Genomic DNA, 23559 nt, shown 5'->3' with positions numbered 1-23559 from the left:
TTTCCAAGAATAATTTTAATAATTGCAGATTATGTACTGTTGAAGGATGAAAGTATGCTAGTCTTTCTATATTACAATATTTCACTTGTGATAACAATTTTGGAAGAGCCAAAACAAGCAGATTTTTTTTTCTGTTTAATTAAAAAAGAATACAGTGCAGAGGTAATAAAAGTGTCTCTTCTCTGGCCCTATATAAGCTGGCGAGCTGTTTGGCTATACAGACAAAATTTTTGGACCACCTTACTGGTTCTCATAACCTTATCTAACAATGATGACCTCAATAATAAGGTAGGCTAATACTGCAACCCTAAGTCTGCTTAACAGAGCTTAAACACCTTTGGGCTCACTTCTTTGACTGTGCTGTAAATTCTCTGGGAATCTTCTGATGAAAGATAGTAACACAGCCCGTGAATCAGGAGCAAAATATGGAATGACCGTAGGGACTCTCCTGGAACGCTGGCTTCAAGGCAGTGCATACATTGGCTTAGGTTTGGAACCTAAGGCCAGTCTCTAACCTCACTGGTACAAAAAAAAAAAAAGTTCAAACCAAAATTAAAAAAAAAAAACTGAAAATATTACTTCCAAAGCAATCTACTTCTTATGCCTAGAAGTATTAATAAAAAGACCTACAAGCAGCATTCAAACAGAAGATCATTAGACTGAGGGAGCCACTTCCCAGAAGGAGTTTAAGGCATAAGGGCTTACATCAGAAATTCTTCATTAGGGCTGTACTTTCTGAAAGCAACTGGTGAAGAGGTACTGTGGCCTAGCATTGGGTACCCCTGATCTTAGCGGAATGGGGGTGGAGAGGAATACACTTTATCTCTGGTGTCAAAACACCTTTATATCCTAGATGGGCAGCCTCTTCCTAAGGAGGCAATGGCCTGGTTCATGTCTCACATGCGCACATAAAATGGTTTGTTTGGATTTGACTTACCATGTTGTATGAACCCAGCCAGGGTTACTGGCTCTGCACAACACATTTACCTAAGTCACACACAACACATTTATCTAAGTATGACATTAACATGGCCTAAAACAGAACGTAACTCAGAGAGCATAACCTAGGACAGGAATATTGAAATCATATTTGCTACTTTATTTTAAGCATCCAAAATCCTTGTGGTTTCTAGTTAGATGCTCCTACTAGCAAGAGGCATGGTGCAACTATTCCGTCTCCCCTGTGTTAAGGGATTTATCTGGGGGATGAGGGGGGAGGGAGAGAAAAAGGATGAGAAAAGTGATGAGAAAATAAGGGAAGAAAGGTGCCAAATAAAAACAGTATTCTCTAAGTTAAATCCTATGAATTAATAGGGTAAATGCATCTCATATGGAAACATCTCGCTGTTTAATCTTTTTCCTTTCAGCGCATTCAATTCTGTCTTGATTCCCGGTGACTACATGGACAAGTCCATGCAGTTTTCTTGTCAACCTTTTAAAGAAATGGTTTGCCATTGCCTTCTTCCTGAGAAAGACTGACTGGACCAAAGTCATCCAGCTGGGTTATGTATAAAGCAGGACTAGAACTCACAGTCCCCCAATTTCCAGCCCAGTGCCTTTAACCACTACACCAAACTGGCTCACTATACTGTAGTTTACAATACTTCCTTGCCAACAGTGGTGACCTTGTGGAGAGTTAGTGCTTCGTTCCCTGAAAATTACTTCTCAAATAAAATGAATAAAAATGCATAACTAGTGCAATTAACTCAGGATACTTTAAAAAATCCTGGAAGACACTGCCAGTGCAAAATCTGACAAAGCCTCTTCAGGTCCCAATATATAGCAGCAATCTAATTCAGAAACCATTCAGCCAAACCCAAACAAACCACATTATGGCTGGATTAAGCCAAGATGGGTTTTTTTGTGGCTTGGAATATTGGGTGAGCCTAGCCAACTGTAGTTTATTCAATTAACAGTGATTAAACAAAACATGACTTAGTGTGCTATGTTAACACACCTAAAGTTGAATGGCGGCTATGAACTCAGCAACAATTACCTCTCTCCTGTCAATCCAAAGCCTTCATCTCAACATCTAAAAAATATCTAATGCTAGCATGTATGCCCCAGTCCATGCTGTGCGAACTGTACCAATAAGCTTCCAGGCACAATTCATGTTGCTGGTTGTTGGAGATGTTAACAAATCAGCATGCCTCATTTAGCATATGTATGTGTGAGGAAGCTGTTTGTTGCCACTCCAACTTCCTCTCTCTCTCTCTTCCTCCTCCTCCCACCAACTGAGGAGGCAGCAAGCATGCTGCTCTCTCTCCCTCCATTATGGCCACATGCTTGGGCCTTGAAGAAGGATTTTTCCCATTTTCTGCATGCAGCTGTTAGCAGCTATGAGGGCTAAGAGTTCATTAACTTTAGGGAACATCAGAAACAAAGAATCTTCATCTTCCCACCGAAGATGAATGTAACTGAACCAAGAATAAAATCAGTAAGACTCTTTTTACTTTTAAACCTACTTTGTCTAAGCGTGTGATTATGCTTGGGGGGGCTGAGTGTGTAAGATCTGTAGTGCTCATTAAAGCTATTTATTATTTTTCTGTGCACAGCTTCCCCGCTGTGTTAAGCTCTGCTCCATTTAGTGGTCCTAGCTGTCCACTAATGGTTTCAGTTGTCACCTATAAAACCCTTCATGACATAGAGCCTAGCTATCTGAGGGTCCACCTCTCCCCCATTGTCTCTGCCCATCCTAAGATTCAACTGAGTGAGCATGCTCTGGGTCCCATCAACGCCACTGGATGCAACCTGAGAGGCATTCCTTCTCTGTTGTGGCACCTGCCTTTTGGACTGGTACGGGAGGTTCAAGTACCCCAACCCAGCAGTCCTTCAAATGAGCCTTGGGAACCTGGCTTTTCCCCCAGGCTGTGGGTTAGGTGGGAGATGTGTCTGCCTGAATGTAACTCTGCTGGCATATGTTGATTCCCTGGTTATTATCATCTTTTATCTGGCTTTGTACTGGGTTTTGTTTCTACATTGCCAAGAGCACACTGTACATTGACCAGAGTCATCATGATTTGGGCGCTTTTTAAGTGTGACAACTAAATAAATAAATGGCACAGCTCACTTTGCTGCCATCTTGAGGACACATTTGAGAGCATTCAAGTTAACCAGGCAGCTTCAGGTTCCTCAGCTCAAACAGTATGTAATGGTTCTCCTCCTGTTCTGGAGGCAGCAAAAGTCAGAAGGCAATCAAGTTCTGAAGCTCCCTGGCTTGACATGGCAAGGCCAGATCAGAATCTTAATTGCATACGAGAGTGAAGTCACTGTGGGGAGTTGACTATCCTTCGCTGTCAGTATGAGAGGGCAGTGCCTCTTATCCCCACTCTAGCTCAAATTGGGTGCTTGTTTTTCCTGCCTTTCTCGTGGGAAACCCTGGAAAACTAAGGGACATTATCACGGGATCAGCAGTATTCTAAAATATGAGAAACTGCGCTGGCAGAAAAATGACGTCAGCGACAAAAGTGTTAGAACAACCCTATAGTGAAAGATAAATTGAGCACCACTTGGTTGTTCTTTTAACAAGAAAGTTCCTGATTGTCTCCATCAGTACAAATGGCATTTTAGATCAATATATTAAACATTGACAATGTTTATATTCTCTTCAATTATATTATTTACAATTGTAAAATACCAAGGTATAATTTTTTTTGTTTCTGTCTTTCACTTATTTTTGCAATTTTGGTGGATTTTTTAATGTGTCCCAATAATGTATTTATCTAATAAAAGGAAGCAATTAAAAAGAAACTATATGGACATGTCCAAAAGAGACTTACTTTAGTAAAAGACATAACAAATAGCAGGCATTCTTTGAACCACCAAGAAGGATCATAGCCCATTGTTTTTACCACTAGGTGCTTCCAGTATCTACCTGCATACTATTCATATACTAAAAAGAGTTTCAAAAGGATTAGCAATGTTACTGTTGCCACCAAAACAGCACACAGCATTGTGGCATAAAATAGTAGTCTCAAAGGTAGCACAAAACTCAAGTTGTTGCTTTCAAACAATGACTTACCAGTTCTGGGGGAGTTCTTAAAGAGAGCTTGTCAGGGTGAATTCCAGTTCAAACACTACTATTCATCCAGAACTTTTCCTCACCGGGGAAACGTAGCAGAATTCAACCTTTGCTGTTTTGAAAGAATGGCTGTCCTGATTTTCCTTGGGAACTTGCCAACAAATGGATATTAAGGCTGGTCATGTGAACACTTTCAAATGGGGTGAGACTGCAATAAAAGTTACACATCATGGCCCAGTGTCAGATCAAGGAGGAAAAGCAGGTTATTTTCCAGACTAACAAATGCAATTGGAATAGGAATATAATCAGAAATACCAGACTTCTGGAAAAGAAATGGCAGACTGAAGACAGCTCCATGAAAAGCTGAGCCAATGACTGCAGTGGAATGAAGAGCCGGCAAGTAGACTGGCTCCTTTTAATTCCTCTCCAGACAAAGAAAGGATTTGAGATTGCCTACAAGTGCTCCAGACAGCTGCTCCTTGCAAGGAAACTGCAAGAAAACAGTCTCCAGTGGGCTTAGAGCTCTGGGGGATGAGGGAATAGCCATCTTGCTCAAAACACAGTCAGCTCCTTTAAGGACACTGGGTTCGCATGCTTCCTTTTCTAATTACTTTCAGAAATTGCTTGTTAACTGCTTTTCAGCTATTAGGAAGCTTTGGATCAACACGTTTTATAGCACCAGGTGAGTTTCCTTCAATCCTTAGCGGAAAAAAGTTTTAAATACAAGTTTAAGGACTTAATTTTTTTTTCTCAGATAAACAGCAAAAGGATGATTAAAACTTTGATTTTAGACAGTTACAAATGGACTAAGGGTCCAGATAAATTTGAAATAAGATTTTGGAATTAATTATAAAGAATTCTTCCTGTAGGAAAAGGCTTTTGTTTTGAATTATTTAAAAAAATAGTAAGACAAGACTTTAAAAATTGGACACTAGAGGGAACCAGAAGGAACTAAAGATTACAATTGAAGGGGAAGAACACTCAAACTCAACTTACTAATACAGAATGAAGCAAAATAGTGTAACATTGGACATACTAAAGGATATTTTTGAACAATGGGCCCAGCAGTTAATTTTAAGAGTGTCTGCCTCTATAGATTGTATTTAAAAGATGTTAGGAAGAGGAACAAGTTTCACCTGTCAAGATTGAGACTGATTTGAAAGTGGATTTAAAAATGGCAGCCTACAAGAATGACATGGGAAAAGATGTTACACTGGACATACAAAAGAAACTGGTTGATGTGTTAATAATTAGAAGAGATATACAAATAACAAAGCAAGAGAGTGACCTGGATAATTTTCTGATATTGGATTTACAAAAGAGGCTTGTTAAAGCTTTGAATAATTTTGTGAGAAGGCACAAAGAAAAAATGAAAAGAAATCAAGTTCTAGGACATTATTTGAAGGGACTAAAGATCAAGATTGTTAAAAGTAAAAGAAAGGAATATAAAGTTGGTTTATTTGACCAAGGTTAAAATAGACATGTTATTTCTGGTAACCCTTAATAGACTGTTGCTGACATCAGGACTGAAATGAGGTTTTGTGGATTTGTTTATAGATAGAGATGGGATATGGGAAGAAGAGATCATTTGTTGTATTTTAAGAAAAGGTGATAAGTTACTAAAAAATTTTATACTTATGATGAAGGGGGAAGTTACTTCTTTATATTTTTATTTTCCTTTATTCTTTTTTCTGTTTTTCTACTTTTTCTCCCCTTTTTTCTTTTCTGTACCACTTTTTTCTTTTTTTCTTTTTTTTTTAGTTTGTATTAGTTTTTATTGTTGTAAATTGTAGTCTTTAATAAAATTACTATTTAAAAAAGAAATACCAGTGGCATCATGACTGTTGAAGCCATGGAATGGGAATAAGGTTAGGCCAGTTCATGCCATCAAGGGGGGACCATGGAGTGTCCTGGCTTCCTGGGGCTTTACTCCCCCTGCGCAGAAGGAAAAGGGCCCAGGCTGCTCTGAGCTTTTTGTCCAATCAACTTAGAAGAGTACTAACTGCTCTCCAGCTCCTTCTGTTCCTGTAATGCCATCATTCTGTCCCTCCTTCTCAGCAGCTATTAGCTTTATTTAAACAAAATGAGCAAATTTTGGGAAATTTCCAGAGTTAGCTTATTTTCCCCATCTGGGAGATATTTATAGTTATTTACCTAGGGCTACAGACTACTGGGAAGTTCAAAAAACCTAGAAGGCCATGGCAGACCACTTCAGGATTGCCACTAAGGGGCCTTATCCATGTAGTTACCAAAAGTTGATCTGGATTTGAGGGCAACTTGACTTTATAACTGAAGTTCATGACATGCTTGTCATTCACAGAAAAAAAAAAGCCTCTGGTGAAACTCAAACCTATTACTTGCAAATTTGGGGGTTCTTCAGAAGTCTGTGCCACAGAGCTATGAGCGTTCTTTTTGTCTTTAGTCTCTTAAATGTATAACTTCCTACATATAGATGTTTACCAGGATGTAAAAAAAAACAGATATACCAAAGCAGTTACTTTGGGCTTAGAATAGCAGTTTTACAACAGAATTACATCTAGAACAAAGCAATTGTCAGCAAAAAAAAAGTTTCCGATGTAAAGTTAAAAGTTAAGAACAGAACAAAAGAAATAAAAATTCCTTTTTTCATCAGTGGAGCTCGACCCTAAATAAATGTGCGTTTATCGGAAATTAAAACCAGCTCTACAACCATGCAACCAGTCCGGTAGCTTCAAATCTTCTGAAGTCAAACTCCCGGCCTCGGAAGCCGCGCTGCCTGATGCCAGCGTTTTCGAAAGGGTCGATCAGGAAGTGCAAGCAGAGCGCCAGCTCCTCTCTGCCAAAACTACCGCAACGGCCACCAGCAAGTGTGCTTGACTTCAAACATCTCGAGAATCCTCTGGCAACTCTTTTCTTAATCCACGCCTACGCTCTGCTACCGGAACGGATACGAGGGAAGAAGGATCAGGTCTAGGTGCGCGGAAGCTTGTTCGTTAATGTGAAGGGACCGGAATGAAATGGTTGTCCGGACTTGCGGGGCAAGCCAGGCTGCTCCTAGTTCGAGAGGGAGGGAGAGAGGGAGGGGCTGGAGGTGCCCACGGGTTTCCCCTTTCCCGTCGGGAGGGGGAAGAGCCTCACCGAGCTTCCCGCCCTCCAAGCTCGCGGCAACGCAACGCAGACCTAGAGGGCATATGCCAGTTTCCCGAGGAAGGGGAAGCCCTGAGCATATTGGCTGACGCTTCTAGCGTACGGAGGGGATAGGCTCCTCTGTTCCTCATTTAGGCGTGGCGAACCTGCCAGTAGGTGGAGTGTAGTCGAAGCGAAACCAGAGGGGGCGACGGTGAGCCCCCGCCCGAGTGCCTAAAGCCGAGCCTGGGCTGAGGGAATAGTGACTACTAGTCGATCGGCTTGGCGGGAAATGCTACTCGAATGTCAGTTTGTTCCCAAGAGTTCCAGAACCTTTTTCCGAGTTACCAGAATGGCCGAGTGGTTAAGGCGTTGGACTTAAGTTCCAATAGACGTGAGTCTGCGTGGGTTCGAACCCCACTTCTGGTAAAAAGGAACTTTTTTTTTCTTCCTCTTAATGCCGAACGTCTGCACAGCAGCAGTGAGAAGCCGCTGGTGTCTCCTGGTTCTTTTGAAGGCTTTAGATGGAATCGGATTTGATCAATGGCGACGGCTTGGAGGAATCCTGAATCCTGGTTAGCTCTCAGAAATCCTTTCCGCCAGCTGTGTTACTTGGGGTAAGCAGGGTCGAAGTCCGAGGACCCAGAGGGTACTGGATTATCTGATACAGTTTGGTTTCACAGTATTCCATCTCCGGGGGAGCTGCAATTCGAAATTCTCTCTCTCTCCCGCGCGCGCGCGCGCGCACACACACGCAGGCTTTGATGCTGTTGCGAAGAGAAGTGATTGCCTTTTCGAAATCCAGAGGAAACAAACGGAGGGCTTGTAGCGTAATAGGTAAAGCGTTAGCTACAGAGCGAAATTCCTGTGTAAAGTTGAATTACAAGCCGTGGGGTTGGGTCTCAACTAAACCGGTTGCTTTTTAAAGGTGAGCGAGCAAATGTATCACAAACTGCTGGAAGAAATCAGAATCAGAACACGCTTCCCGAATCATCGTGTGCGACAGCCGAACAAAAACCAAACTCCTTTAAATTGTGGATTTCGTACTTTTATGTGAGTCACCGTTAATGGCTGATTTGGTGCCCTTGTCCTTTGTGCAAGCGGCGACTCTTTGCACGAGGAATCCACAGTCTTGATCTCAGGCGGTTCAGAGGGCTTTGATTTTAGGCCTTAATTGGATTGGTTGCATTCCCGCCTTACCGCGGAGAAATCCCCGGCAACTCCGAGGGGGCTTATTTCTGAGCAGAGAGGCTTCGGTAGGATGATTCCTGCCTTGTCCCATATTCCAGCCTTCCCCAAAGTAGTGCCCTCCACTACCTCTGAAGATTATGGGGGCTGTAATCCAACCCAGGTGGAAAATGTCAGGTTATTCCGTGCCTTTTGTGAGACACTTTTTGAGCCACTTCCTACGCCCTGATTGTGCAGAAAGAACCAGCTCAGTGTCTCTGGCAGACAAGTTCTTCTAAGATCTGCATCCCTCAACTCCACAGTTCAACAATTCAACTTATCAGTTCTTAACCTTTGAGCTGAAATATGAAAGGGGGAAAATGCAACTACATGATTATGCCTGAGAGAAATGTGCTTTTGATAATTCAGGTATTTGAATGTCTACATACAAGGGTTAATGCATTATGTTGGTGGACGGACCCAATTACAGTAGCGATGGGCACACCATCTGAAGGTCTAAAGGACCAGGTTAGGGATGGATCATCCTGGAGAAATTTATGTGGTCACTAAGAGTTGACAACAACTGATGGCATCTAATAAAATAGGTAGTTTATCCATGGTCATGAATCAACTTCATTAGCTGGATTCTTACAGTATGTTAAGTTAAACCGTGGTTTACATATCACCATGGATACTTTAAGAAAGGACAATCCTGTGCATCTTTACTCAGAAAAGTGCTACATTGCTCACCAGGCCTTACTGTTAGACAAGTGAGCATGCAGATACTTAGTGTTTTTTTTTAACTTCCTACCATACTTCACGTACTACCTGCCAGTTTCCAATGGAACTCAGAGGGCTTTAGTTAAAAGGGATTCTCTGTGTGGTATGTCGGGTTGCCAGCCCTGTGAATGGCAACTTACCAGAAACAGAATAATACATAGAAATTCTCAAAGGTAATGCTGAGTCCTGAATATAAGTCCTCTGAGTCAAGGTTCTTCTTCTAAAGGCTTTGATCCTCCTGGGCAATGTAATACTGTACTAACCATGAGCAATAAGCAATTTTTATTTGCATCTCAGTAAAGGAAAATAGATTTTTTTAAAAAACTATAGTGGTAAAAATCCAGTTGCCCTTACAGAGTAGGACAAATGGTTTGATCTACATTGAAACAAGTTTCAAAAAGCACAATGTTCTAGAAAGTTGCTACAGAGAAGTAAAGCATTACAAAATAATCTTCAAGGGTAGAAATAAGCCTTCTGCATCTTGTGTGTCCATCATTTCTTGTCACAAGAAGAGCACCCTCTGTTTGGGAAAGAAGCTGACAGTCAAACCATGAACACATTTCTGTTACACAAGCTTTGTGCAATATATTGTGCAAATTGTGTACTCAGAAATAATCCTCCCTGAATTTGAACAAATTACTCTTGGATCAATATGTCCCAGTGTGCAGAATGAACCAGCTGTTTCCCAAGTGCAAAATGGAAAACATTTCACAAAAACATAGGAATTTGATGATATTGCTGGGTAAGGTAGAAGAAAAGAGATGGAATTTATGGGTTATGGAGATGGGCTGCTCTGAGGAGGAATATGGAGCTTGCTTATCATAAGGCTCTAAGTTAAGCCCCAATGAAAATAACTGGCTGGCTTGAGAGAAGGGCAAGAAAAGAAGGGATGGGACCATAATATGTATCTTGCAAGCCAGGTTCCTGCATCAGTGAGCCATAACATGGCTTGTTGGGTTTTGGTCTAGCATGCTATGTGAACACAGCCACTGTGTTTCTAAACTCTGGCTCAGGACAATGTACAAGCCCAGCCTTAAGGTCCAAGGTATTATCTGCACCCCATTAACACACCTGATTTTCTTTCCATGCCTCCATATATTTGATTTCACTGACAGAGCCTTGCTTGGGAAAATGAGGATCAAAATCTGCCTGCTGACAGAAAAGGCTATTGGCTGATTTAACCCGATGAATTTAGGAATGGGAATCTGAGGAGCTGAAATGGGTGTAAAACATTGGGGTGGATTGTTGTTATCAGAACCTTTTACCTGGTGTGGCACTTTATATCACATTTAAAGCAATCGAAGCAACATAGAAACAATCAAAGTCCACAATCCCTGGTACACTGGCATGGTAAATTTTGGAACTGAAGGGGTAGGGAAATGCCCATAGCATTCCACAAGGTGTGAAAATTGGCCTTTTTTTTTCTTTTTTTCTTTTTTTACAAAGCATCCCAGTTAGAAATACAGTGGAATGGCAGTTGCATCTGGAAGATATCAGCTCCTGTTGGTGTATTCCACCTAACACCATGGAAGAGTTAGACCCAGCTTTTAGAAAAATAATTTCAGTTCTTACCTATTTGCTAGAGAGTATTTGCAAACAAATGAGAGTGTCCATGAATTGGCGTAATCGTTCCAGGTGATATGTCCTGAAAGAGAATGAGTAAAGGCATGGATCTATACTAGAGAGTCTGTTAAACTACACAGCTCAGCAAATAGTGCTGCAGTTTCTCTCTCTGAGATTATGGTACAACTTAACTATGGGAGTAGTAATATGGGCATAATTTAAGCCAGGGATAGGTACCTTTAGAATTTTGAGAGCATATTATGAACATAACACACAAAGAGCCTATTGTGGGAGACTTGCCTATTCACAAAATGGATACCCTAATGAGTGAGGCCAATCACTAAGTATCCAGAAAAAAGAGCTGGCCACCAGGAGGCGCTTTGCCATCCAAGTGCAATCTTAGTGAGACCTAAAGGCATCCCTGCTAGAGACCGGTGCTTTGCTTTGTATTTGTCAGCCTCCTATTTATTTTCTACTTCAACAAATATTTTTAAAAATTTAAGTGGAGCAGGGAGCCTGGTGGGACACCATGTTCCCTGCCCTTGATTTAAACCAACATTTTAGACTTGCCACTGGGGGCCGAAGAAGGAAACCTATTTAGGGAGGCTGTGCAGTGTTCAGGAGGCTGCTTTGTAAAGCATACTGGCACAAGTGAAGCCTTCTTGAAGCACTGAAGCAGCTGTGTCTTCGGTAAGGGGTGATAGTTTTGAAGTCTTTTCCAGATCCTGTAGGAATAGATGTGTAACACTTCTGGTGGGGCTGCTAGTGAAGTGAAGCAGCTGTGCAAGTCAGTGCATACAGAACTGCCCAGGAACCCCTCAAAGCAGCCACACTGGGTCTCCTGGAGGTAGAGCTGTTTCACGTGTTTTGTGCCAGTGCATCTTGCCCCTCCGAGTGCACAAGCTTATTGCATAACTATACCATGGGCTCAAATCCCCACAGTGTGACCCATGGAAACTCTAGAGTCAACCATACTGTCAGCTGAGGCTTTCCTACTGCATTGACTTGAAAGGGTGGAAATTTTTCTCCCAAATAATTTACCTTTAAAATAGAATGGATGCCTTAGATTTGCTAAGAGTATTATAACAGAGGCAGATGAATGGGGGTGGGTGGGTATGAGATTCAGAGTTGTCTTCCTTTCAGATAAATACAGTGCCCTTCTCTGGATAGCCTTTGCTCTATTAACATCATTTAGGTGTTTAACCTTGTATTTGCCCCATAAAATTCACACATGCAGGGGTTGCATCTATGCAGCTACCAATAATGCATGACATATACACTCTTATTCTCAGTCATGCTGTAAAATTCTGTTCCCCTAAAAGCCATGTATGATACCAAGATATGTACTGCATAAGCCAATCCCTTCCTAAGTATAACCCTCATTATATACTGGTTAATAGATATGTGAAAGTTAATTACCGTTTTGTAAAAACCAGGAGCCAAGGTAGTTTTCTCCTGCCAATCCATCAGGCTGACCAAGAGGATATGAGTGGAAATCAAATTTGGAACCATCTGTCCACACAAAGCTTCCCTCCTGAAGAAGTTTCACAGAGTTTGTTACGGTAAGTATACTGGAACAAAGGATTACCACATGTTTCAAACAGCACAAACGTTTGTGTTTTGTGCAGAGCCAACTTTCTTCAATGTGATGCCCTCCAAATGTGCTGGACATCAGTTCCCATAATAACTAACCAGATTGGCCATTGGTTGAAGACAACACATGGGAAAAATCAATTGGAAGAAGGATGTGCAAAGCATATAATCAACCACACTTTGCCATGTAAGAGCTGTCTGTCCTGAGGCAGGAGTAAAGACAGTGTAAATCTTGGTGCCATTCCAGATCAGTGATTAAGCACTGGTGTTGACTGTTCAAAATATAAAAATATTGTTACCTTGAAGGTGTCATGTGCACCAATCCAGTAGGCCTCGTTCTTCTCATAATTCATTTGCTTGCCCATCAAAAGAAAAATGAAGTCATTTTCTTCCATACTATGGATGGAGGCCAAGTGGGAGCTTGGAGTATAACTCTGGCAAGACATCTGAGAAGAATTCACAGTGAAGTATATCCACTTTTTATCTGTCCATCCCAGAATATAAGTTTCACAAGAAATTTATGCAAATTTCCTCATCAAATACTCCATCAGGCTTTTCAAATCAAAGCAATTAAATCTTTTGAAGTATTTGAACTAGGCCTTTCAGAAGTTTGTGTGCCACTAGGAAACTCAAACATCTTGTTAACAAGGTCAAGATAACTGCTCTTCTAGCACATAGCTGGATGCAGAGATTTGGTCAAAAATTCAAAGATAGTACAGAGGTTTACATTTTGTTTCTTTGGTGAGAACCCATTCTGTATTCATAAAGTGAGGCTGGTTAAAAGGTCATCTTTGAATAAGGCTATCACATCCAGATTGCAAAATCTGGAGGACAGCAAAGAGCTACAATAAATCTTAACTCTCTGTTACTACTGAGTAATCGTTCAGATTTCTGCAGGCAGGCCTAATTTTAATCACTGTTTTTAATTCAAGAGCAAATTATTCAGTAGGTCCATTTAGCAGATCCTTTAGAGTTCCAAGTGCCAATCCCAGTGCTTTCAGGGCAAGGTCCACTGACCAGAACATTGCTTCTCAACCTCAGTAACTTCAACTCCCAGAATTCCCCAGCCAGCCATGAAGTCCACACGTCTTACAGTTGCTAAGGTTGAGAAACCCTGGACTCAAGCAAGAAGGGGCCCCAAATGCAATAAGCAGGCTTGTTATATCTTGAAGCAAACAACATCTACTATCATGTCAAGGAGGAAAGAGCAGGCTGCTGTAAGCTCCCAGTGCTCTACAGGATGCCACTGTTTATTCCCAAAAGCAATATAGTTAGCACAAGACTAGAAACGAGGAGGAGGAGGAGGATGTCCCAAACAAAACGACACCAAAATATATTGGTTTGTGCCTATCTAGCTAGCTAAACTGTGGCATCATGGAGCTCTGCATCTTTGAAAAGGTGGGGGACATGGACACTAGATTACCTACATCGTGTCACTGTGGCAAAAGCACTTAATACTGTTGGTAAGGTATGGGAAGGGAGTTAGATGCACGTCTGCAATTCTTGGCAGTTGGGATGGCCAAAACCTGGCTCACCTAAAGCAGCCAAATCACGTTGAAGATGCAACATAATTTTACTGGCACGCAAACTGTAAAACAGTATATACCAGACCCCCAGCAAAGCTTTGATACTTTGCTGAGCGGTCATGAGCAAAAGCACAACTAGAGCTTATATACCTTTGGCCCACTACATTGTAAAGGCAAGACAAGGAAAAAGGCAGAGTTTTTCTTTACAAGGGCACTTTAACCAGTGCCCTTGTAAAGAAGGGCACAAGTATTTGGGGGAGGGGGGTCGTCTCATAGGTTTGGCAGTAAATGCAGCTCACAAGTGCATGGGGGGAGGTAATGTTCACCACCACACTGTGAAATGATGCCAGATTAGTGTTCAGTTCTTGTTCTCTGCCACACCAGGGGAGGGTGGGGGGAGAGGGGGAACCCTCTTTCCAAGTCACCCTTCTCCACCCAGTGCTCTAGATGTGTGGGTTGTGGAACAAGTGTGAACATCTGGTTGAATTCAGGGCACCGATGGCTGGGTTCTTTCCTTCTGTGGCTGCCCTGCCAACCCAGCCCCATGACTTGCCTCAGCATCATTCCAGGTCTTTCGCTGCATCACAGCCTTGTAGCAGGCAGACTTATATTGCACCCAGCCTCCTGCACAAAAGCCCTGGGCGCAAAGACACGTTTGGGAAGAGACATCTGGTACAAAGAGAAGATGGAGTGTAAAATAAAAGCAAGGATTTGGTCACTGTATATTTGAGCTCGTTTTACTTATGGCCACTTACAAAATCCAAGTCCACCCAGTAAAATGGGGAAGAGAAGGTACATTAAGGCTTGGTTATGGAAATTGTGTATTTCTGTGTCTTTGGCTCTGTTATCCCCTCTGTTATTGTCAGTTCCTGGCCTTATGATATAATTAAAACAATCCGGTTCACTTTTTCTTAGAAAACCCCCAAGGAATAAATTATATCAAACCAATTAAGAATTGCTATTTAATTCAGCAGCCTTTATCCACAAAGCAGAGCAATCCAATACACTCGTACCAGTTATGGACTTAGGAGCTTCGTTATAATCAAAAAGAGGCATTGATGTTGTCCAGAAGATACTGCAGACTCTTGCAGACTGCAGTCTCAGGCATAGACTGAGGGGGGAGGGGTGTTAGAGACCTTGGAGCTCTGCCTATAGGAGCCAGGGGCCTTGTCTATCCCATCTGTGCAAGTATACCCGTACCCAGCCAGGCAGAGAGGGCATGCTATGGACCCTGCCCATGAGGGATTGCCGATTGGCAGGGTCCAGGAGGAGGGCCTTCTCTGCTGTGGCCCCCACCCTCTGGAACAAGCTACCCCCTGGGGTAAGACAGGCCCCCACTCTCCTGGCCTTTCAAAAGGGAGTAAAAACTATTGGTATATTGTTTTTCTGCTACAGATTAAGATCAAAACTAATCATTTTGGCGGGTGAAGAGTTTGAATTTAATTGTCTTCTTCTCAGGTGATAATATTTGAATTGCCTGAAGCAAGGGCAGTTAGCTAGTTTCAGTTTTCCCTTCTCTTTAGGCATGTAGAGAGTATACAGCTGAGGGGGATCTCTCTCCTCTCAGAGCCTGTGAGAATGCAGAAGCCTGTAAATATGTTTTTGTGCTTTCTGTAAATAAATGTATTTTTATAGAAATGCCTGGTGTGTGACTTTTCTGATCTCTCCTGGGCCAAATGCTTTCTAGCACTCTGCCAACAAAAACATGGCTATGCCACCTGGCCTGGGATGGGAGGGGCGACAGCTCCTCATAGGGGTGGTTGGCCCTGTGAGGGTTCTATGCAAATACCTTTATTTTCCATCTTGAATTTTATATTTATATTGTATTTATATGCTTTTATATTATTTTATTCTTTGTAAGCTGCCCAGAATCATCGTGTGCGAGATGGGCAGCACAGAAATTTAATAAATAAATGAATTAATACTTTCCCCAGAGTCAGACCAATGGCCGAATCCTGTGGACTATACTTCTGCATAGGCACGCGTAGAAATAAGCTGCAGCATAGACATCTGCTCCCTTTCTATTTCCTATTTTTATCCTATTTTGCCTCGATTTTTCCCTTACAGTCTATCAAAATGGTACTACTACCACCACCACCACCATTTGTTGGTTAATTTAGACGAAGTTCCTAGGTTCTTATTTTTCTCTTTTCACATCTGAATCAGTCTAAAAACTCACCGCGGATGAAGGTGATTCCCAGAAAGGTGCACATAAATAACCAGGAACTCATTTTCACTGGGCAGAAGCAGCACAAGCTGTCAGTCAGCAGTAGGGGAGCCTGCTGAAGAGTAGAAGTTTCCCCTTGTATTTATGGAAGAGCGCATATGAGGAAGTGAACTCCCACAAATCATTTGCCTGATTTGTATGAAATGAGTAAGAGCACACAACACATTTGGTGGCGGATCTTCTTCCTTATTTGAAGAAGGGATTTCAACACACAAACACACATAGCCCAGCAAGGTCAATGTCAGGGTCAGTCTCGCTTCGCAATAAGGCACGGACTCACTTAATAGGTATTAAGGATTTCCGCTTTATTGGAATGGTGGCTGACAGAACAAAAAACGGGAACGGGGGTGCGGTGGTGAGGCGCCCTGTTTATACCCTCTTGCGGGGTCCCGTGCTCCCCCACCCTTCATTGTCCCCAATCCCTCTTGATGGGCTCCTTGATGGCTGTGTGGGCGTTTTCCCGGTGCCTTTCCTTGTCCTCTTGGTTCCGTTGTGTCCTCCAGGGCACCAGGTGCGGCTTATCACTTCTTATCTGAAGCCCTGCTTTTCAGCTGTATATGAGTCCATGGGTGTGGGTGCTTTGGGTGTTTGTTTTAAGCACTGTTTTAATTATCTCCTTCCTCTTTTCCTTAATGATCATGATCCACATTGTGAGGCTCTTTGTGCCTTGCAATGGGGTCATGACAGTCAATGGTTCAAACTACTTCCTGTTAATTTTAGGAATTCATAGAGAATCATTTTCCTTATTGCTAGGTTTTAAAGCATGTCTATGGATAAATACGTGTATTGTCCAGCAGGAACATGAACAAGTTTAAGCGTAGGGCTGAACCTCAGTCTCGGTGGCTGAAATCAAATTTCTTATTGGACAACGTAGAAAAGGGAAGGCTCCGGGAATGGATTTTATTTCAGCGGAAGTATTAAAGAATAATGTTGAATGGTGGTCCCCAATTTTAGCATCACTTTTTACCTATATTGATAATTCAGGGAGAATCCCAGAGGATTGGGGCCTGGCTATTATAGTCCCGATTTTTAAAAAAGGGAAGATAAATGATCCTGCCAATTACCGACCTATTAGTCTACTGAATATAATTAGTAAGCTATACGCTAGACATTTGCAAGGAAAACTCAAAGACTGGCTGGACCAGAGAAATCTTATAGCGGACGAACAGACTGGCTTTAGAGAGGGCAGAGGAACTATTGAACAATGTCTGATTCTTCAACATTTGATTGAAAAATATTGTACCAACAAGATAACATCATTGTATGCTGCTTACATAGACTTAAAGGCAGCTTTTGATTCTATATCTAGGCCTAAGCTGTGGGAGAAGTTGGAAGCTGCCTCAATAGATAGCAGGCTTCTCTACCTACACCCTGATACGGCCTTGAAGGTCAGGTGCAATAGATCTGGGTCACTGTCCAAGCCAATTAAAGTACAAAAGGGGGTGAAACAGGGCTGCATTTTGGCTCCCCTACTTTTTAACTTTTGCATTAATGATATGGTAAGATGCCTAAGTCACCCAGACTTTCATCCTCCTAAATTAGGGGACCGAAGTATTGCCCTGCTGCTGTATGCAGACGATGCAGTCATACTCTCCAGGACTCCTATAGGTCTCAAGAGAGCTTTGACATCCTTGGCTCAATATTGTATTAATAATCAGTTAGAAATAAATTATCAGAAAACAAAGATAATGACCTTTGCTAAAAGGCTGAAACTTCGCTCCTGGCATATAAATGGGCACAGAATAGAGCAAGTGACAAGCTTCAAATACCTAGGGGTAGTTGTGCATGCCACTGGATCTAGGAAACCTCACTTTGAGTATGCAGCTGATTCTGGACAAAAATCAGCCAATGCCATTCTAACGTTTTTCCGAAGCAAAGGCGGGCACTATATTCCAGCAGCTCTTAAGCTCTTCCAGGTGAAGTCATTAGCCCAGCTCCTTTATGGGTCCTGCGTTGGTGCTCTGACTTCAAGCATTACGCCTCTGGAAAGAGTGCAGTCCAAATTTATTAGATCAGTACTCCAAATGCCCAAATGTGTGATGAATGCTCAACTTCGATTGGAAGTCGGCATGATAAAAGTCGAGGCAAGAGTGCGTCTAGCCTCCCTGAACCTTTGGCTAAAACTCAAGCATTATCCCAAAGGTTTAGCACCACTCACTTTTCAAGATTACTTCCAATCCTCTTGGTTAAAGGACATTGAATTTAGCCTCACAAAGCTAGGATTTTCTACAGATTCAATTCTTAGGATGGATTACAAACAGGCAAAATTGACCCTGAAGCAAAGGATAAAGGATATAGAGAGGCAAATGGACTTACAGAAGGCCCCTCATTTCCTATCTTCAGAGCATAATAAATATATTGTCAATACCGCTAACTACCTTTCTCAACTTGAAATTCCTAGCCAGCGGAAAGCTTTCTCCCTAGCTTGAAGCCATGCACTCCCTTCTGCAGTCTTGGAAGGCAGATACAAAAAAATCCCAATAGCTGCAAGGCGGTGCCCTTGTAACAATGGAGAGATAGAAACTACAGACCACGTGCTTCTCCGTTGTCCTTTTTATAGAGAGCTCAGGAGTAAACTAATATTACCTTTGATTAGTAAATGCCCTAGATGGAAAGATATAGATTGTATGCAAATGTTACTTATAGATGAATATCCAACTGTCACGGTGCAAGTAGCCAGGTTCTGTGCAGCTGCTATGAAGATATGTCAGATTATGACTGGAAAAATGTAGTAATGTATCCCTTGTAATAACTTTGTGGTCTATATAACACATTTTATATATGATATTTTACTCTTTTTATCACTCCTTTTAATATTATATATATATATATTATAGACACTTATACCTGATAGAATATTAGTCATGATAATGCAAATTAATAAGATTGTTTTTAAACTTGATTAAGGGGCTCACTTACATTGTGATCCAAACGTATTTTAACACCTAATTGGAACTTGTAAACTCAAATTTAAAATTATTTTAATTTAGATGGCTCATATTTTATGGCTAATGGCTAATGTGCATATTTTTATAGAATTGTATCTTGTGCTGGTCAGTGACCATAATAAAATCAATTGAATTGAATTGAATTGTTGGTTAATTTAGACGAAGTTCCTAGGTTCTTATTTTTCTCTTTTCACATCTGAATCAGTCTAAAAACTCACCGCGGATGAAGGTGATTCCCAGAAAGGTGCACATAAATAACCAGGAACTCATTTTCACTGGGCAGAAGCAGCACAAGCTGTCAGTCAGCAGTAGGGGAGCCTGCTGAAGAGTAGAAGTTTCCCCTTGTATTTATGAAAGAGGGCATATGAGGAAGTGAACTGCCACAAATTATTTGCCTGATTTGTATGAACTGAGTAAGAGCACACAACACATTTGGTGGCGGATCTTCTTCCTTATTTGAAGAAGGGATTTCAACACACAAACACACACAGCCCAGCAAGGTCAATGTCAGGGTCAGTCTCGCTTCGCAATAAGGCACGGACTCACTTAATAGGTATTAAGGATTTCCGCTTTATTGGAATGGTGGCTGACAGAACAAAAAACGGGAACGGGGGTGCGGTGGTGAGGCGCCCTGTTTATACCCTCTTGCGGGGTCCCGTGCTCCTCCACCCTTCATTGTCCCCAATCCCTCTTGATGGGCTCCTTGATGGCTGTGTGGGCGTTTTCCCGGTGCCTTTCCTTGTCCTCTTGGTTCCGTTGTGTCCTCCAGGGCACCAGGTGCGGCTTATCACTTCTTATCTGAAGCCCTGCTTTTCAGCTGTATATGAGTCCATGGGTGTGGGTGCTTTGGGTGCTTGTTTTAAGCACTGTTTTAATTATCTCCTTCCTCTTTTCCTTAATGATCATGATCCACATTGTGAGGCTCTTTGTGCCTTGCAACGGGGTCATGACAGTCAATGGTTCAAACTACTTCCTGTTAATTTTAGGAATTCATAGAGAATCATTTTCCTTATTGCTAGGTTTTAAAGCATGTCTATGGATAAATACGTGTATTGTCCAGCAGGAACATGAACAAGTTTAAGCGTAGGGCTGAACCTCAGTCTCGGTGGCTGAAATCAAATTTCTTATTGGACAACTTAGAAAAGGGAAGGCTCCGGGAATGGATTTTATTTCAGCGGAAGTATTAAAGAATAATGTTGAATGGTGGTCCCCAATTTTAGCATCACTTTTTACCTATATTGATAATTCAGGGAGAATCCCAGAGGATTGGGGCCTGGCTATTATAGTCCCGATTTTTAAAAAAGGGAAGATAAATGATCCTGCCAATTACCGACCTATTAGTCTACTGAATATAATTAGTAAGCTATACGCTAGACATTTGCAAGGAAAACTCAAAGACTGGCTGGACCAGAGAAATCTTATAGCGGACGAACAGACTGGCTTTAGAGAGGGCAGAGGAACTATTGAACAATGCCTGATTCTTCAACATTTGATTGAAAAATATTGTACCAACAAGATAACATCATTGTATGCTGCTTACATAGACTTAAAGGCAGCTTTTGATTCTATATCTAGGCCTAAGCTGTGGGAGAAGTTGGAAGCTGCCTCAATAGATAGCAGGCTTCTCTACCTACACCCTGATACGGCCTTGAAGGTCAGGTGCAATAGATCTGGGTCACTGTCCAAGCCAATTAAAGTACAAAAGGGGGTGAAACAGGGCTGCATTTTGGCTCCCCTACTTTTTAACTTTTGCATTAATGATATGGTAAGATGCCTAAGTCACCCAGACTTTCATCCTCCTAAATTAGGGGACCGAAGTATTGCCCTGCTGCTGTATGCAGACGATGCAGTCATACTCTCCAGGACTCCTATAGGTCTCAAGAGAGCTTTGACATCCTTGGCTCAATATTGTATTAATAATCAGTTAGAAATAAATTATCAGAAAACAAAGATAATGACCTTTGCTAAAAGGCTGAAACTTCGCTCCTGGCATATAAATGGGCACAGAATAGAGCAAGTGACAAGCTTCAAATACCTAGGGGTAGTTGTGCATGCCACTGGATCTAGGAAACCTCACTTTGAGTATGCAGCTGATTCTGGACAAAAATCAGCCAATGCCATTCTAACGTTTTTCCGAAGCAAAGGCGGGCACTATATTCCAGCAGCTCTTAAGCTCTTCCAGGTGAAGTCATTAGCCCAGCTCCTTTATGGGTCCTGCGTTGGTGCTCCGACTTCAAGCATTACGCCTCTGGAAAGAGTGCAGTCCAAATTTATTAGATCAGTACTCCAAATGCCCAAATGTGTGATGAATGCTCAACTTCGATTGGAAGTCGGCATGATAAAAGTCGAGGCAAGAGTGCGTCTAGCCTCCCTGAACCTTTGGCTAAAACTCAAGCATTATCCCAAAGGTTTAGCACCACTCACTTTTCAAGATTACTTCCAATCCTCTTGGTTAAAGGACATTGAATTTAGCCTCACAAAGCTAGGATTTTCTACAGATTCAATTCTTAGGATGGATTACAAACAGGCAAAATTGACCCTGAAGCAAAGGATAAAGGATATAGAGAGGCAAATGGACTTACAGAAGGCCCCTCATTTCCTATCTTCAGAGCATAATAAATATATTGTCAATACCGCTAACTACCTTTCTCAACTTGAAATTCCTAGCCAGCGGAAAGCTTTCTCCCTAGCTTGAAGCCATGCACTCCCTTCTGCAGTCTTGGAAGGCAGATACAAAAAAATCCCAATAGCTGCAAGGCGGTGCCCTTGTAACAATGGAGAGATAGAAACTACAGACCACGTGCTTCTCTGTTGTCCTTTTTATAGAGAGCTCAGGAGTAAACTAATATTACCTTTGATTAGTAAATGCCCTAGATGGAAAGATATAGATTGTATGCAAATGTTACTTATAGATGAATATCCAACTGTCACGGTGCAAGTAGCCAGGTTCTGCGCAGCTGCTATGAAGATATGTCAGATTATGACTGGAAAAATGTAGTAATGTATCCCTTGTAATAACTTTGTGGTCTATATAACACATTTTATATATGATATTTTACTCTTTTTATCACTCCTTTTAATATTATATATATATATATTATAGACACTTATACCTGATAGAATATTAGTCATGATAATGCAAATTAATAAGATTGTTTTTAAACTTGATTAAAGGGCTCACTTACATTGTGATCCAAACGTATTTTAACACCTAATTGGAACTTGTAAACTCAAATTTAAAATTATTTTAATTTAGATGGCTCATATTTTATGGCTAATGGCTAATGTGCATATTTTTATAGAATTGTATCTTGTGCTGGTCAGTGACCATAATAAAATCAATTGAATTGAATTGAATTGTTGGTTAATTTAGACGAAGTTCCTAGGTTCTTATTTTTCTCTTTTCACATCTGAATCAGTCTAAAAACTCACCGCGGATGAAGGTGATTCCCAGAAAGGTGCAGATAAATAACCAGGAACTCATTTTCACTGGGCAGAAGCAGCACAAGCTGTCAGTCAGCAGTAGGGGAGCCTGCTGAAGAGTAGAAGTTTCCCCTTGTATTTATGGAAGAGGGCATATGAGGAAGTGAACTGCCACAAATCATTTGCCTGATTTGTATGAACTGAGTAAGAGCACACAACACATTTGGTGGTGGATCTTTCTTATTTGAAGAAGGGATTTCAACACACAAACACACATAGCCCAGCAAGGTCAATGGTTCAAACTACTTCCTGTTAATTTTAGGAATTCATAGAGAATCATTTTCCTTATTGCTAGGTTTTAAAACATGTCTATGGATAAATACGTGTATTGTCCAGCAGGAACATGAACAAGTTTAAGCGTAGGGCTGAACCTTCTCAACGTTTCCCCTCTATGGAGCTGAAGTGTTCTCCACTATCCTTGAGTTAGCAGAGAACTCTGTAGCACAATATTTGCAGTGCTTATTGCTGATCCCTTTCCTGCCTCTATTGCTTTCATTTCAAGTCCCTACAGTCACCTGCTGTCCTTCCAAGATCATCAGTGTCAATGCCTAACCGATTTTCTACACCCTGAGGCTGCTCCTGGGGAGTATTGAAACAATTCTACTACAATTTTGGGACAACTCTGGATGACTCATGGGCTGGGGTTAAGATGACGGCAATGTCTAGGGGACATGGCAAAGGAGATGTTGCCAGGGTATATTTGTGCCATGTGTGGTTAAGTACAAATGGGGAGCAGTCCACAGAAACCAATTAAAAAAAAAAAAGACCAGCCTTCCTCAATCTGGTGTCTTCAAGATACTTCCAGCCGGCACAGCATTGGTTGGCTTGGAATTCTGAGAGCTGTTATCTCACCCTTCTGGATGGCCTAGTTTAGAGATGGTTGCCAACTTCCTTCTGAATACATTTGTAAGACATGAAAAAGGTGATAGAAGCTCAATAATTCCGGAAAATAATTCATACTGGAATGAAATTTTAAAAGCTGGATTCCTATTTCAACCTACAATATTCTTATTAAACTTTATCAAATCATACATTCCTTTAAAATATACTGAATTAGCTTTGTATATGATAACTACTTCAGGGATATTATATGCTTCTTATTAATCCCCTCAATAGAGGAATGGCTAACCGAGTTGTGTGAATTTG

At 41.5% G+C, this 23559-nt stretch overlaps 1 protein-coding gene and 1 non-coding gene across 2 annotated transcripts; one reads left to right on the top strand and one right to left on the bottom strand.

The window, feature by feature from the left end:
* Positions 1 to 7472: 7472 nt before the first annotated feature.
* TRNAL-UAA (transfer RNA leucine (anticodon UAA)) lies at positions 7473 to 7555 on the top strand. Its single transcript has one exon. It is a non-coding gene; the product is annotated as a tRNA-Leu (tRNA).
* Positions 7556 to 9444: 1889 nt separating this feature from the next.
* On the bottom strand, positions 9445 to 22485 carry LOC134487363 (C-type lectin lectoxin-Thr1-like). Its single transcript, XM_063289119.1, has 6 exons — positions 22363 to 22485; positions 14309 to 14424; positions 12529 to 12675; positions 12056 to 12170; positions 10646 to 10718; positions 9445 to 9593 (listed from the first exon to the last, which is right to left on the bottom strand). Exons 1-6 carry the CDS (start codon positions 22412 to 22414, stop codon positions 9566 to 9568), a joined length of 531 nt encoding a protein of 176 aa, XP_063145189.1. The 5' UTR covers positions 22415 to 22485; the 3' UTR covers positions 9445 to 9565.
* Positions 22486 to 23559: the final 1074 nt, after the last annotated feature.

This window comes from Candoia aspera, chromosome 1 (assembly GCF_035149785.1).
Source record: "Candoia aspera isolate rCanAsp1 chromosome 1, rCanAsp1.hap2, whole genome shotgun sequence".
Lineage (NCBI taxonomy): Eukaryota > Metazoa > Chordata > Lepidosauria > Squamata > Boidae > Candoia > Candoia aspera.
The sequence above is the reverse complement of the archived record's forward strand: the minus strand, read 5'-3'. Positions and strand labels throughout refer to the sequence as shown.

Excerpts from the sequence above, each read along its gene's own strand:
- LOC134487363 (XM_063289119.1), bottom strand. The coding sequence starts at position 22,414 with ATGAGTTCCTGGTTATTTATCTGCACCTTTCTGGGAATCACCTTCATC. Across the intron at positions 14,425-22,362 it reads GGGAATCACCTTCATCCGCG|ATGTCTCTTCCCAAACGTGT; the intron begins GTGAGTTTTTAG and ends TCTTTGTACCAG. Across the intron at positions 12,171-12,528 it reads GTGCACATGACACCTTCAAG|GAGGGAAGCTTTGTGTGGAC; the intron begins GTAACAATATTT and ends AAACTTCTTCAG.